General features: G+C 35.8%; 2 protein-coding genes across 3 annotated transcripts; one reads left to right on the top strand and one right to left on the bottom strand.

The window, feature by feature from the left end:
- Positions 1 to 2,343: 2,343 nt before the first annotated feature.
- Positions 2,344 to 6,451, bottom strand: LOC130054546 (uncharacterized). Its single transcript, XM_056164603.1, has 3 exons — positions 6,300 to 6,451; positions 4,972 to 5,084; positions 2,344 to 2,624 (listed from the first exon to the last, which is right to left on the bottom strand). The coding sequence occupies exons 1-3, from the start codon at positions 6,365 to 6,367 to the stop codon at positions 2,479 to 2,481; spliced, it is 327 nt and encodes a 108-aa protein (XP_056020578.1). The 5' UTR covers positions 6,368 to 6,451; the 3' UTR covers positions 2,344 to 2,478.
- A 1,384-nt stretch (positions 6,452 to 7,835) lies between these two features.
- LOC125652574 (uncharacterized) lies at positions 7,836 to 12,239 on the top strand. 2 transcript variants are annotated; one of them, XM_048881895.2, is made up of 2 exons: positions 7,836 to 8,066; positions 10,820 to 12,239. In XM_048881895.2, the coding sequence occupies exon 2, from the start codon at positions 10,938 to 10,940 to the stop codon at positions 12,168 to 12,170; it is 1,233 nt and encodes a 410-aa protein (XP_048737852.1). In that variant the 5' UTR covers positions 7,836 to 8,066; positions 10,820 to 10,937; the 3' UTR covers positions 12,171 to 12,239. The 2 variants fall into 2 exon arrangements, with proteins under 2 accessions (XP_048737852.1, XP_048737851.1); XM_048881894.2 differs by having other exon boundaries at positions 8,066 to 8,271.
- Positions 12,240 to 14,339: the final 2,100 nt, after the last annotated feature.

Raw genomic sequence — 14,339 nt, 5'->3', positions numbered from 1 at the left:
ATAACGAACAGTAATCAATCTCATAACTCCTATAAGCAATTGAAAATAGAAAGATGGGCATGTGCAAACACGAATCCCTGAATATACCAGAGGTGGGATCAGGTGCCTAGGATGAGTAAGCATCCCCTGCCGACCGGTTACACCCTCCGTGAGCCCTACATCTTGATCAGGTAAACGGAGTTATCCGTAGTCAAAATCAGTGTGCCAAGAACGGCCCAACACTCGGTATGAAACAATTCAGACAGCATTTGACCTAGCTGCAATAATATAGCCCTCTCCGATTTTTTTTTGGGAGAGGGCTACAACTCCTTAGGATCTCCGTAATGGGGCAAATGCGGGAGTGATTCACTCCCGCAACATTTTCGATCATTTTAAACATTTGCTGACTTTCCTTACGTAAATAAAATGGTATTCTATGTTTCTTAGTCAATATATAAATTTACAATTCGCAAGTTACGATTTGTGAGGCTCTGTTCTACCGTTTTCAACAATTTCGATATATTCCAACTTCTCGATTCATATTTGTGCGCCATGTTTGATGTACTGAAGTTACAACTTCCGATTGTCAAGTTATTTGCATATGCCATATAAGGTAGTATTTACATCAATGGACAAGTACGGGGGCGAAAGCTATTTCGTCGCTATTAAAAAGGTTTAGATTTAATACCAAGTTAAAAAACGAACAGCAGAGAGTAAATTATTTCTGCAACCATATGATTTTCCTTTCTTTGTCGGAATGGCTCGAGTAACAACATTTTCGCGCAGATTGTCAGTGTTTAGGTTTTTCAGTAGATCCACCTACGAAATCTCGAGATAACAAGCATGGCGGAGCAGACGAAGAATGTTGCATGCTGTACATGATGTTTAATGAAAAACTTTATTAGACATGCCCAAGCACAAAGTTGGTATTCCTTTGGGTATATACAACATTTGGGACTAATACACGGAGTTTATTATCGGTTATTCATTAAATTATTTTGCACCATTACGGATATCCTATGGAATTGTAGCCCTATCGCGAAAAAATTAGAATAAAAAATTCGGATAGGGCTACATTATTGCAGCTGCATTTAACCCAATGATGGGTTGTAATGGCAAACTATCAAATTATTAAAGATGTGTTTAGACTTTAGTTAAATTCTGGTCTGTATCTTTCAAGTTGTGACCAACATGGTAAACCATTTTTATTTTCTATGATTGAAATCCATACTCCATGCAAAACTTACATGTACGAGTAATTTTTGCAATTTTATTCACAGATGAATAGTTCTTTTGTGAATTTTAATTACATGTTTTAATATTGATGAAGTGATATAGCGGCATGTGGTTCTAATAATGCAGCATCCCGGATTAGTACTCCAACATGACAACATCAGACCACATACTGCTCGTCTAACGTGATGTTCTGCAAAGACACAATATCCAGGTTCTTCCTTGGCCATCCAAATCACCAAATTTGAACCCTATCGAAAGTGCATTGGACAAACTGGTTAAGCGCATCCGCCAAAGACAACCGCAGCGTCAGACTCTACAACAACGACCCAAGCTCTGCAGTTGAAGTAGAACATCCCTAGACAATTTTAGAGACTCATTATTGCGTCCATTCGAAGACATTGTCAGGCAGTCATTGGCGCTGGGGGTGGGGATAGATAAATGATAGTGAGCTATTGAAATCGGGTGACCTTGAGCTGTTAATGACTGTAATTTTCATTAGTGGTGGTGATACTTTGATCATTAAACCAGCGTTTACATCATTTTTGTGTTATGAATAAATCATTTATTAAGTATTTTCTCATCTTAAAATGAATATGAAATTTAATTATGCTATTTGGGGTTTTTTTATCGGTATATACCAGTATATTATAGCGTAAAGTTTTTATTCAAACACCTTTGAAGATCAATAGATATCTAAATAATTATGATGTCATACAAAAGGTGCATACCATGTATTGTATATCTAATAAAAAAGTTGTGGCTCGTAGCTACTTTATGACTTCCATGTACAATTTTAAAACAAGATGGTCCGTCAAACACTGATGCCCCTGTAAAGCAGCAAAGCAATTCTGGTCCCTAAGGAAAGGACTTGTCAAAAGGAGTACTTTTGTGAAATATGAAAGCCCTAAATCACCAACTATTCAAAAGTAATGGCAAGGTTATAGTTTTAACGGACGAACAGACAAACAGACGGACATACCAAAAACTATATGCCCCGAAATATCCGATTGCGGGGGCATATAAAAGTAAATACCACCCCCTCCCCTCCACAAAACACCTTGCTTCAACTAGATTGAATAACGTCGATTACTGTGAAATGTTCATTTTGAAAAAGGGATGTGAACTAAATTGAATACATAATGATTTATTTTCGAAAAAAATATTCAAAATGTATGCATGTTCCCTAGTAGTTTAGTAAATATAGGTAAGTTGCTTTAACTAAGCTGTGAAGTTGATGAGGTGCACCAGCAGCAGTACTGTGCTTTAACTAAGCTGTGAAGTTGATGAGGTGCACCAGCAGCAGTACTGTCCCGCCATGTGGCATCTTGTCTGACAATCCGTCACCATTCTACAGTGAGGGGGGCAATTCCAATCCCACACCATGGCACAGTGTCCTGTCTCTCTTTTTCCTGTCAGTGAGGATAGATAGATATACAGATAGAAAGATTGATTGATTGAATATTTTTTAACGTCCCTCGAGAATATTTCACTCATATGGAGACGTCACCATTGCCGGTGAAGGGCTGCAAAATTTAGGCCTATGCTCGGCGCTTACGGCCTTTGAGCAGGGAGGGGTCTTTATCGTGCCACACCTACTGTGACATGGGACCTCGGTTTTTACGGTCTCATCCTAAGGACCGCCCAATTAAGTCGCCTTCTACGACAAGCAAGGGGGTACTGAGGACCTATTCTAACCCGGATACCCACGGGCAGATAGATATTACACCAAAAGTGTTCCGAAATATTGTAAAGTTCGAGTCTTCTCACAAATATACGCCCACAAAAAAATGGATAGAAAATAAATTGGTACATATATTGCTTATATAGAACAAGAGACCCAAAGGTCACTACACTCAATCTCCCCATGTAAAACATTCAATCCCGTGTGAATTTCTTTAAACACCCACGTTACAAGAAGATGTTTTAATATTTCTTTCAAATACTATAAACAAGATGAGTATATTTGCATATTAATTTGATATATTATCAATTTATTCAAAACCTTCTACGTGATAAGAAAAAAATCTCTTGCTGTGGCCTTCAATTCGACATTAGGTGTATCGTTTTCTCTATTAACAATAATAACTTTCATTCATATGTCGATTCAATATATCCCTGTGAACTCGAAATCAAAGACACCACAGGGTCGTCCACTTCTGCTTCATACTTAGATATTTTATTGAAAGTAGATATTTACGTTAAACTAACAACTCTACTTTATGACAAACGGGATGATTTCAGCTTCTCCATCGTCAACTTCCCATATTTATGTAGCAATATTCCATTATCACCTGCATATGGTGTTTATACCTCTCAACTGATTCGATAAGCAAGAGCTTATTCTGCTTATGGTCAGTTTTTAAATCGAGGCAGGTTACCGAAAAACAAGTTGATAGTGCAGGGGTTTGAACAGTCTCGTTTAAAGTCAGCATTTCGCAAATTCTATGGTCGTTATAACAATCTAGTTTGCCAATACACCCTATCATTGGGTCAAATGCTGTCTGACGTGTTTCATACCGTTCTTGAAACACTGATTTTAACTACAGATAACTCCGTTTACCTGATTAAGATATAGGGCTCACGGCGGACGTGACCGGTCGACAGGTGATGCTTACTCCTCCTAGGTACCTGATGCCACCTCTGGTGTATCCAGGGGTCCGTATTTGTCCAACTATCTATTTTGCATTGCATATAGTTTTTGGCACTCTGGTTTTCCTTTTAGCTCTTACAAGTTTATTGTTATTTCGAATTTCCAAAATTTCGGCTTGAGCATCACTGAAGAGGCGTTATTTGTCGAAATGCGCATCTGGTGCATCAAAATTGGTACCGTATAAGTTTTACATATAGGAGTTATGAGACTGATCACTGTTCGTCATCTTCACCTTTCATTATCGTCATAGATAGATCATTGAAAAATTGCCTAAATTATTCTTATTTAAAATGTTAACACTCAGTAATGAGAGCCAATAGACCCAGGAGCCATAGTGTGAGCATACGTGAATAAATCTACATCTCATTAGGATGCTTGCATGTGAATTTCACAAATCATGTCAAACCCTAGACGTAAAAATAGGTAGTCGCCAAACCCTCTGTGTTTAGATTTGAGAGTTTCGGGTCCTTGGATGAGATCTTAAAGCGGAGGTCCCGTAATACGGCAGCCAGGCGTTGATTTGATTAAAAAAAAAAATGCTACGGCACTTCCAACATACTTCAAACCTGGCTGATAATCCGTGCTTGTAGACTACCTTCATTTAAGGGCAAAAATTCCATAGCCAAGGTCGTTCTGGGTGACCTGGGCTTATTGGAATTGATTAACCAATATATTACCAGTAATGAAGTATTTTCTTAGGGTCGTTAAGGCAAAATAAACTGTTTCTTGGAGACATGGACATGGGTGTCAATTGCAAGAAATGTTAGAACATTAAACCGAGGATTGTAAAATGACCTTAACTCACAGTCTATGTAAAAGTATTGAAAATAAAATCCTTGACCATACCTCACAGTCAATGTAAAAGTATCCAAAATAAAATCCTTGACCTTACCTCACAGTCAATGTAAAAGTATTTAAAATAAAATCCTTGATCTTACTTCACAGTCAACGTAAAAATATTAAGAATAAAACCCTTAATCTCCAAGATGCTTCACATTCTTGCTCTTGACTTAATAGTTTCGGATTTTTTTAAACAAATGTCATGCAAAATAAAATGTAAAAACCTGAAAATACATGTAAGAGATTCTGGGATTTGAAGTCCATACCTGGATAAATGGGCGGGCAACAGCACATGTCATCTTGCATGTGACACAAGTTTCCAAAGATACCACTGTGACACTGCGTGTCCGTCTCCACCGGTCTACACCATTCTCTCTTTCTGAGAAGCAAACCCAACATCCATTTTAATAGATCATACACTATCTCTAAGTATCTCTTAAAAACATTATCATCATACTAATTTTACCTGTAACATATGATAGATATGATATACTACATTGTATAATTATGGAAATACAGAAAAACATGAGGAAATTAAAAAAAAAAAACAATTATGGATACCGGTATATACAGAAATTGGATTTTTGCGTTCTTGGTAGAAACACAAGACTTTTGATACTATATTTGCTCTGTTCATATTCTTTTATATTTCTTATTATCATCAATAACTATTTATAATGAATATTCATGTTCTTATAAACTAAAGTTGTTATAACGGGGCTAGTCCCTCGCAGAACACAGATAAAACTAGGTACATCTGAAAGATGTAAAATCAATAGGTATCATATGGCAAGTCTGCATGTAAAAGCATGGTAACTTCAGGTGAAACATGGTCCTGAAACTATTTTTCTATATCAAAGTCCAATTCGCTTGACCTTTGACCTTTTATCACAAATTTATTTGAATAATCTGCATCCCATGACGAGCCTGAGTCTTATATTTGATCCTAGATGCCCTTTCGTCCCTGACCGCTCGACAGGGTCTCTATTTTGTATTGTTTATAAGAGTTATGAGATTGATCACAGTTCGTTATTTTCACTTTTCATGCAAAAGGCTTTCCGTGGGGATCCGGGTTAGAATAGGTCCTCAGTACCCCCTGCTTGTCGTAAGAGGCGACTAAATGGTGTGGTCCTTCGGATGAGACCATAAACCCGAGGCCCTGTGTCACAGCAAGTGTGGCACGATAAAGATCCCTCCCTGCTCAAAGTTCGTTAGCACCGAACATAGGCCTAACAATATACATCCATCCATTTATACAAAATTCGTCAGCACATCAATATGTGCTCTTGCAAACTGAATTTTGATACAGCATACGAATACCTGTATGCCAATTGTATCTTGTCAAGTCAAAGTCAACCACTTCGTCATTTTACAACCATGTTCTATTTAAATTCTTTCTATTGTTTTATCATTTCCTTTATAGTTCTTGCAGGTCTTTTATTAGTATATCATCATTGATTATCAGCACAAACATTGTACAGCGCATAGAAACTATATGTAATTTTGCGCTTTATAAATGAATAAAATAATAATAATATTTTTAAAAAAGATTGGAGCAGTTATAATGAATAAATGCATAATTATCAAATGTTACCGTCTTATCCCGTGTGTTATTGCAATACAGCATAAAAACAACACAAAAGTTTGCAAGTGAAGCTTCATATTGGCACGATAAGAACACGACTGTACAAGTCACCAAGATCTTATCTAAGGAGTCCACGACCTCTGTTGAGGAAAACCAAACTACAAGTACTGTCCCTTAGTGGGACTCTATTACTTACATGTAGTGTGGTTTTACATGAAAGTCGAGGATTGTATTAACTTTAAAAAGGTTTAAATCTCTGTTCTTGGCATCTTTATCATACAAAACTTTCATTTTGGGTTGAAAACCCTTTGGGATTTGCAAGCATTGTAAATAACCCGAAGTCAGTAGAAATCAATCACAAACAATTCAAAGATTTAACAATTTATGTACAGAAAAATATATCAATGAAAAATTACTAACTTACAGTAGGTCTAATTAAAATTCATTAAAAAAATATATAATAATAATAATAATAAAAATTTAAAAAAAAAAAAAAAAAAATTGTAAAAAAAAATAAATTAATATCGGACATGTCAGTTTATAAATTGATGATATAATATATGTACTTAATTTTTATCGATGATATTTGAAAGAAAATCTGTTATGCGCATATTTTATCATATCATTTGTCCATTTTCCGTTAATTTTATCTTTTATGTCAATTGAGAAATCATAAAATCAAAGAATATAGTAAATATCATTGCATCTATGTACATGTATATATAAGAAATTTATAACGTTTTTCAGTACACATGGCGTTCTGATCTGCTGCATATTCCATGACGCACTTGTCACGGTGTAGAGAGATCAGGTATAAGACTATGATTTCAACCTGAATCAGTGGTCTAGCTTGAAATCCTGAATCAGTGCTTTGTTATACTGCACTAGACCTCTTTGTGCTTTGTCATACTGCTCTAGAACTCTCTGTGCTTTGTCAGTCTGCACTAGAACTCTCTGTGCTTTATCAGTCTGCACTAGAACTCTCTGTGCTTTGTCAGTCTGCACTAGAACTCTCTGTGCTTTGTCAGTCTGCACGAGAACAATGTGCTTTGTCAAGTGTTCTTTATCGCGCCAACGCCTGCCATGTTTAGGGTCTCGTCCCAGAGACCCATGAGTTCCATGTGTTAATACTGAGCGTTAAGCGAGGGAGTTGTCTCTACTTATTTTATTAACGTTTGACGCGTCCAAGGCCCACGACCTACGTCACGTAGCTTCTCTTGACACATTGGAAACATACAGCAATGAAAAAACTCTCTTTTCCTATCCGTCACCGCTCATCATTTAGCTCCTTTAACTTAATACCAACTTACATGCAATTTCAATTTTGTAAAACTAATTAATTGCACTTTTCAACAAATACTCAGTTACAGGCATGCAGCAAACTTTTTAAAGATTTCTTAAATCACTTAAGATTCAATAGAAGCTTTTAAAAAATTAAGCATCTTATCGATTAATGAGTTTTTATTACTTCCATCATGCGAATTTTCTACTTCCTTGGTTCCACAGAATGTGTCAAGACCTCTGAAGCCAGTGAAGCCTTTAACCAGCATCATAACAACATGGAAGACTTAACTTCAACTTGATTGCTCTTTTCTAAGGAAGTACAGGTCAATATTTCAGAGGCCTACATGTACGTATCAAATGGGTCTATCTTTAGATCAGCGTGTATGCTTGTGCTTGGTCGATACCCTACACGATATCGGATCGCGGTGGACTCGATTTGAATATTCAAGCTACAGGAGATTTGATGACAGTGGGCGCATTTCTTATCTAGAGGTATTTATCTCTCTCAAATCTGTTGTGTATACAATCACCAGTTCTTTAAATGTATTTTAAAGACACCAGGTTCTTGACAGTGAACACACAATAGTTGCGAATAATTAAGAGTTTGTATCGATATGTATATTTCTACATATTCAGAAGAGTTTAAATGTTTTTCTTCTATCGCTATGTAACATGTGTCGGAAGATTTCGGAATAAGGTAAGTGATTCAGAGTATCTCCTGTAAAATTGTAGTTCAAATTTCAAAAAATCGTCACCATTCCGTGTTGAAGACTTAGCTACAGACACATGAAAATATCTTTGTTGTTCTTAAAGAGACGGTGATAGACTTTGTCGCGCTTCATTTAACCAAGTTTAATATCAGACATATTTAAAATGAATAAAGGATCGTTTCGCCACTTTGATATTCTCTATACAGAATTTTTAATTCAGACTATGCGAAGCAATCAATTATCACACATTATAAAAAGAGAATTCTGGTTTTCGTTTTATTTATACATTTATCTTTTCAAGAAGGGAAAAAACATGATGACACCCCCCTCCTTCAAAAAACTAGAATGAAAATGAAATTTTTTTTTTTAAAGAAGCTGAATGATAATATCTACCGCAGTCTTAATTCAAATATCACCAATGCTCATCCCATGCTCTAAAATCTAGAATAGAACGAAATCCAGATAAAAATTCGAGTGTTAGTACTATAAATATTACACTAAAATAACTGTTAAAACACGTCGGTAAGTACACGATAAGCCTTCAAACTAAACTGTCTAAATATTTTTTTTAAATTTTGATTCCGGGTACCTTTCTTACAGTGCAAAGAATCTACACGTATCATAGATAAACACCAGTCATTCCGTCACTGTAACCTGTCTTATTTGTATATGACTTATTCTCGTTTACTGTTAGTTTCCCCCACATTTAACAATAGTTTTATTTACATTGTTCGGGCTCATGTGGATACAAACACGATTTTTACCAAAAGGTGTTTGGCGCATTTCACTATAAATTACATTTAGAGAATTTAAAGTAAATATATAGGCATTCAATTAAAGTACAGATCGAAAAAAATCAATACCCATAAAATAGTGGATACAAGTAGCAAATTTCTGTTTTATAGGCGAAGTTCTATGGGATTAAATATCATTTTCCCATTCTGAAATTGGGGAAACTCAAACAATTGCGCAAATCAGGCGAGGGAAGAATTTTAAATTTTATGGGCTTCAAATGAGTATACCTAGAATAATTTCATCGTTAAAATACGAGGTGGACATTTACCTTTTAAAAATGCATGAAGGATCATTACATGGCCAATTGTAGATTTAGACGAAGAAGCACTTGAATAGAGATATATACTGTATGTGTAACAAAAGCTTCTGGAAGTCTGGTGCCAATTAATGGTCATTATGACATAGTCGTAATTATGACAGGCACTGGAATACATTACGTACAAGTAGGGTTAATATTCCAACATTTCATAACACTGTCTTTCCCCACAGTTCTATAGAGATAATCAAGTTTTAAAATTCCCCCCGTTGTCCTTTATTGTAAGGCATCGTATGAGTATATTTTCATGATTTGAAATCTTTCTCCGACTTGTCTTGAAATCTCGAGAGTTTAAACACTAGAAATTTGAGAGTCTACTTGACACATCTAGCGGCTTTTATTCGATTGAATTTTAATGTTAAGGCGGATTTAATGCTTTTAGGAAAATAAAACACATTGTTTATACAAAAATTGGACTGGATGTCACTGTGTTTTGGACCTCACTGAGCTTTAACTTTGAGTAAATGTTTTGAATGTGTCAGTCCCTGTAAATTACTACCTGGGTATATACATTCATCTATTGCTTTTTGTTGCTTTGGTCTCGATCATGTAAAAAAAAAAAAATTAAAATGTCCAAGAATTGACTTCATGTCAAACATTTCACATCACGAACGCATCTGCATTTCACATCCTTGAATACAATTATTTTTAATTCATTGTAAGAAAGCTCATAATATTTTTTAACAATTGTCATTTGACAAATAATCTTAATTCAAAACATCCATTTTGATTAGTAATTTACTGGAATACATTTTACCCAGTTCCAAACCAAAGAAAAAACGGGAAATATTTTACTCAGAAAAGTTATACAGCTCGAACTGCAGGTTTTTCTATGAAGTAAAACCACCGGATGAGGTATCGTATCAGCAAGTACTTAGAGAGCATTGATGTACTTAGTCAAAGAGACGAAGTTGTGTAACTGTATTGTCATGAATAATGAATATTGTGATACCTCTGCGGAAGTTTGTACACATCTACTAGTAGTTGACTGAATCCAGACCCTATCACAAAAAAGAATTCTTAATCAAATGAATGGGAAAGATGCAAAGATTAAGAAACTACAGAGGTTTTCTCAGAAATATCGAACAAACTTTTCTCACGATTAATTAATTGCATTCCGTGGTCTAATTAGTTGGTGAAACAGCACGGGGAAGTAGACAGTCACCACCCAATAAATAAGGCCCCCAGTCATGTATTATATTAAACATGCATTGAAATATACTTCATCACCCGGACTTGTATCAAATACAGGGCTAGACATAACCTTGAATGTAATAAAAAAGCATTTAAAGTTTTAGAAAAAGGATACCTGGTTTTGTAATCTCTGAATAGAAATATTTGCCGATCTTTATTTCTCTTAGATAATTAAGTATGTCTTCTGTTATCTATGAGCTTATGCATAAACATACATTATTTCTTTTCAGATCAGATCTGATTATTTGATGAGCGATTTGTTAACATACAAAATACTGGACTCAGAGTAGCGAAAAGAGTAAAATGAAGGATTTAGACACCACTTGAACATTGGTCATTTTTCTGGCCATGTCCTCTTCATCTAGTTCAAGTAGTTCTGGAATTTTTCAAACAGAAAACCGTGCTGCAACTCAAATCTCGCGCTTGAAACAGGAATACGACCGGCGGCTTTTGCATTACGAAAGGGAGTTTGACGTTTCTGTATCTAGGATGGTGAACCGTGAAAGGGGACTAAAGGAGTCTATGCTGGCTTATACAGAACGCATGCGCAAAATTGCAAACGCAAAAACTGGAGTGGATGGGATTTTGTCACATGAGTCAGTACCGTTATACGTTAGAGCTAAACACATTCCAAAGTTTCCTTCAACAAAAAATAGAAGGAGACCAGCGTCGTTTGATGAACTCGTAGGCAAGAATGCTAATTCGAAGTCAACTAAACCTCGAAGAGACAAGCCAAAATCAGCTTCCAGACTTTCTCTCCCGTCCCTACCCGATCGGTATAATAAAAACCCTCATCATGTGAAAATTAGTTTTGTGAGCGCGTCGGATTTGTATGATATAGTGGATTTCAGTATTAGAAATAAGGGCAATAAAGAGGACACGTTGAGATACTTAGAAATGGAAAATGTTCAGAATCAGAGTCCTTCACCTTCAGACCGTCCTTCAGCTGGTGCAGGGAACAGAAAGACGTCTAGAAACAACAGAGCTACAAGCACTAATGAATCGCCTTCCCCTAAAGGCCAGACAGAGTTTAGTGGTTTAGTAACTTTACCACCAATAGAGAGTTCTGAACAAGAAAAAGAACAGGAATCCGAAAATTCTGATACTAATAATGATAGTCTGGACTTTAACAAAGCAAATGTAGAAGCTTTCAAGAAAAGACCAAGCCGAGCCAAACGGATGCAGATAAACAAGCCCGGTCTCGATGATATTCCAGAAAATGACGTGGCATCACAAAAGAAATTGGCAAAGAGTGAGCGAACACTACCTTCCCCGCCCCCGAAACAATCCCCAAGAAACATTATCAATATGCAATCTCAGCTCGTGGCTATTCCTGAGCACGAATCTTCTAGTGATGAACTATTAACCTTCGACAAGAAAAGGTTTCGAAAATTACGTCGGGAGAATGGACAAAATGCGACGCCATTAGTTCGACTGGAACCATTTTCTCATTCTGAAAGAAACAGTGTGAAAGAACAGGATGACACTGATCAACATTTGAAAATGAAATTAAAAGCACAAAAACGATTTAAGAAGTTGATTTTTCTCCGTGATGTACCGGACAGACATCATCGATTTTAATGTTTGTTGGTTTATGTCAACTTCCTATTACCTCACTTTGTTAAATCATTAAAATGCTCTAATGTCGTTGTTAGGATTATTTTAGATATTGGATTGTTAACGGTTTACAGATAAATCGTCAGATAGCATCTTTATTTAAACACTCTGGGTGTTCCGGTTTGGAAGTGTTGCAAGTCAAGGTAACGTGCTATACCAGCTCATTATTACTATAGGGATTTTGCACCTTTAACAACTTGCATATAACTACCAGTGACACAACCGTAGTTATGAGATTACATGCATTTATTTGACAAGGAATGCAAATTCGTGTTTTATCTCTAAAGTTTTCCCCTCACGCGCTTCCTGGGAAAATGACACCAATCAATACCTATCGATAAGAGAGTGTTTGTCCCTTTCTTATAACTAACCGATCAAAATTTCTATGTTATTCAAAGATGAATTCTAATTTAGTTTCTATTACCCAAGATTCAGATATCTTTCTCTCGGACAATATAGATAGTACTAATTGGGCTTTAATTAGCTGTACATACATGCATACTTCGTGTGACAAACCCTTTCAACTTTGATCGAAGGCTGGTGGCCCATTCTCATTTTGTTAGCTAGATAAATTTTCATCATAAACTCTTATATCTATATCGTTTAATTGGTATCATTGAATTTAACTAGGTTTTGTTCTAATGGGTCAAGCGGTACCTGATTATCCATTATAGCGGTGAATCGTGCATGGAGCTAACACAGGAAATTTGTTTTTCATTTTATTCAGGACAATGTCTATGTTGCATTTTTAACTTGCCTGAGCTTGAAACTCGAGCAAGCTTTTTCCGTCGGCTGTCTGTAATCTTTTCAGATTTTAACCAAAGCCACAACATATCTTCGAGGAAAGGGAATTTGTTAAAGGGCGTGATGTTTAAATCTGTTTCACAAAAACCACTAAATTGGAAAACTGAAATGTATGAAAGCTTTCTAATGTAATGAACATTCAACCTTCTTCACCCTATGAACACCAGAGCCAGGATGGGAATATTAAAAGAAATAAATTTCATTTTGAAAATGTGAGCGTTTCATGAAAAGCATGCCGGTGTGAAACGTTGTAGTTCTCACCCTCGTGTATTTTCAAAACTGGAATTCATTTTTTTTATATTTATATTCTACTATCATTTCTGTCGAAATTCTCAGCCGTTAGAATAAATGTACTACATTTTATCAAGATTCATACGCGCATTGTTCACACCACTGCAGTGCATTCATGAGGAAATGGCTATTATTACAGTTTGTATAGATATCAAAGGCAAAGACATTATATATATCTAACATATTGAATAGCAAGACAAAAACAATACAAATGTAAATTTGTAGCGTAAATACGTTTGTAACTTTAGTGTACTGTAGGTTTAGTGCTAGCTTTTTTTGTACAAACTATCTTTAGCCATCTTATGAAAAACATGTTCGTTTGGTCAGAGGAAGAGACAATCTTATTGTTTATCTCGTAGGTTATATTATTGAATTATGCAATCATAATTGGGATTTTATGTTTTACATTAAATATTGCAAATAATCAGGTCCATGGGCCTTGTGTTTTAGACCGCTATTTATGTGTATCATTTGAGATACATGGATTTTAAAATGCAAGGACAGTATATGTATCAGCACAGTTCTTGCATTTTCTTCAAGCCACTGCTTTGTTTGTATAGGTTTTGACTCCAAGCATAACGCAGGACCTTGAAATTGACAACTTTTTGTTCCATTTTGAGGTGCTAAATTATGGACAATTGGTAAAAGAAAGTGAATAGATTATATTACATATAGAAGAGATCAAATATTAACATGACAGTTGCTTGATACCGGTGACCAAAGAATTGAAAGAGTTGGTCAACTATCTTCACTCGTTTTACAGTGCCGAGTGACACTGCACTGACCCCACCGCCACCCCACCCCGAACAAAAACAACAACAACAACCCCCACCCACCCCCCAAAAAAACAACAACAAAACCCACGTGTGATAGTTCAAAGAGTTCAATAAACAAATAATGTCAATATCAAACTATTAATTTTGTTCACCCTGGCCATTAGGAAAAGGCATACAAAATACTTTATATCTTTTGGACGTAATACATTTTTAAAGACTGTTCAAATGATAACTTACATTGAAAAATTTGATGTCAATACAA

Source organism: Ostrea edulis, chromosome 5, assembly GCF_947568905.1.
Source record: "Ostrea edulis chromosome 5, xbOstEdul1.1, whole genome shotgun sequence".
Taxonomy (NCBI): Eukaryota; Metazoa; Mollusca; class Bivalvia; order Ostreida; family Ostreidae; genus Ostrea; species Ostrea edulis.
This window is presented reverse-complemented; position numbering and strand designations above follow the sequence as displayed.

Bases quoted from the DNA above. Each gene is read 5' to 3' on its own strand.
- LOC130054546 (XM_056164603.1), bottom strand. From the start codon at position 6,367: ATGAAGCTTCACTTGCAAACTTTTGTGTTGTTTTTATGCTGTATTGCA. The intron at 5,085-6,299 runs GTAACATTTGAT...TTTGCTTCTCAG, and splicing joins ATAACACACGGGATAAGACG to AAAGAGAGAATGGTGTAGAC. The intron at 2,625-4,971 runs GTATGGACTTCA...CCTCACTGACAG, and splicing joins TTGCCCGCCCATTTATCCAG to GAAAAAGAGAGACAGGACAC.
- LOC125652574 (XM_048881895.2), top strand. From the start codon at position 10,938: ATGTCCTCTTCATCTAGTTCAAGTAGTTCTGGAATTTTTCAAACAGAA.